The following is a 1,741-nucleotide window of genomic DNA, read 5'->3' as shown; positions in this document are numbered from 1 at the left end:
TTTCCCGGGGGGGGGGGGGGTTGCTGAACTGGCCCCACCATTGGCATGTATCCTGTGAGAAAGAAAAGCCCCCAATTCAACCTAGAGATGCTGCAACCCCTAACTCCCGGCCTTTTCAATCCCCCTCCCAGGGATGCCTTCTTTGGGTGCTGGTAGACATCATGTACCCAGCTCATAGAACTTCTGGCTCTCCCACCCTTCCACAGGGTGGCACCGGCCCCCGCCCATGGTGGGTATTCCCCCACCTCAGGGCTTCCTGACCACACGCCTTTGTCCCATGACATTTTCCCTGATTGGCCCTAGAGACAAAGAAAAGTCAAGACTCACATTTTGGGGTGAGGTGCCAAAAATCCTGAGGAAACTGTGGAGCGTCCTATTTAGAGGAGGATTTCCCCTCTTGTCGTGTCTTCCCGCCTGGTTCCATCCAATTTATCCTGGAGGTATGGTTGATGGACAAAAGCTGACCCCGCCCCTGCCCCCCAAAGCAATCAACAGCTGTTACTATATTGAGTGGCAATATGATGTCATATCATAGGTGACTAACCAACCGAGGCTTCCTTGCGAGCCATCATCTAAATATGACAGCCTTCCATCACCCTGACCTTTTCGCAGGAGAAAGCTGAGTGAGGGGCTTGATAGTGCCTCCCAGGGCTCAAGTTCATGGCTGACCTTCTGTGGCCAGCATCTCTGACTGAGCATGTGAGAACACACCCCCACACCCCCACACATAGATTCATTCCCTTCCTAGTAGAAGGTCACTTTCTCCAAGACAGCTTTCTTCCACTGGCCTGATTTTGAAATTAGTAGCCACTGGAATGTTTAAGAATCACAGCTATTAGGGAGGAGATGAGGGGTATATTTACCCTGGCGTATATCCCAGGTACTTGGTTAGACACTCTACGTATAGTTTTTTAATGCAATACTCAGAATGCTCTGAGGAAGACGTTAAACGTTCTGTGGAGTTAGAGAAACCAAGATCAGAGGGGTTAAGTAATTTTCCTGAAGTTACAGAGCTGGTCATTGTGGGGCTCAGATCCCAGCCCAAGTGTCTGACTCCACAGTAGACCAAACTCTGCATATAGAAAGAGGTAATCACCTCACCTGGATTTTTATTTTTTACATAAACTTCATTTTGTAAAGCAGCTATAGGCTCACAGAAAACTTGAGCAGAAACTACAGAGATTTCCCATAGAGCCCCTGCCCCCACACACGTACAGCCCCTCCCCACGGTCAGCATCCCTCACCAGGGTTGTACATTTGTTATAATTCACAAACCTACACTGACACATCATTACCACCCGAAGTCCATAGTATACAACATGGTTCACTCTTGGTTTCGAGAACCTGTGAGTGTGGATGAATGTATAATGACATGGATCCATCATTATAATATCAGGCAGAGTATTCTCACTGCTAAAAACCTCTGTCCTCTGCCTATTCATCCCACTCTCCTCCCCACCCCCCCAATCCCGGATAACCATGAATCTTTTACTGTCTCCATAGTTTTACCTTTTCCAGAATGTCATATAGTTGGAATCATACAGTATGGAGCCTTTTCTGATCGGTTCGTTCCTGAGGAAGCTGTGGAGCATCCTATTTAGAAGAGGTTTTCTCCTCTTGTCGTGTCCCGGCTGGTTTCATCCAATGTATCCTGGAGGTATGGTTGGGGGATGAAAGCTGACCCCGCTATGTCCTTTCGTAGCTTGAGGGCACATTTCTTTTTAGCATTGAAGAATATTCC

General features: G+C 47.9%; 1 protein-coding gene across 2 annotated transcripts in view; it reads right to left on the bottom strand.

Moving 5' to 3' along the window:
- The window catches only part of ATF3 (activating transcription factor 3), a 59,565-nt gene extending 57,824 nt beyond the window's left edge, over window positions 1-1,741 (bottom strand). The window contains exon 1 of one of the 2 annotated variants that reach the window (XM_077763191.1): window positions 1,510-1,741. In XM_077763191.1, the coding sequence (XP_077619317.1) occupies window positions 1,510-1,592 (83 nt within the window). In that variant the 5' untranslated portion in view covers window positions 1,593-1,741. Of the gene's footprint in view, window positions 1-327; window positions 398-1,509 lie in introns of those variants that run through there. The other variant, XM_077763195.1, reaches the window with a different exon arrangement.

This window comes from Crocuta crocuta, unplaced genomic scaffold, assembly GCF_008692635.1.
Source record: "Crocuta crocuta isolate KB4526 unplaced genomic scaffold, BGI_CrCroc_1.0 scaffold3, whole genome shotgun sequence".
NCBI classification, from domain to species: Eukaryota; Metazoa; Chordata; class Mammalia; order Carnivora; family Hyaenidae; genus Crocuta; species Crocuta crocuta.
This window is presented reverse-complemented; position numbering and strand designations above follow the sequence as displayed.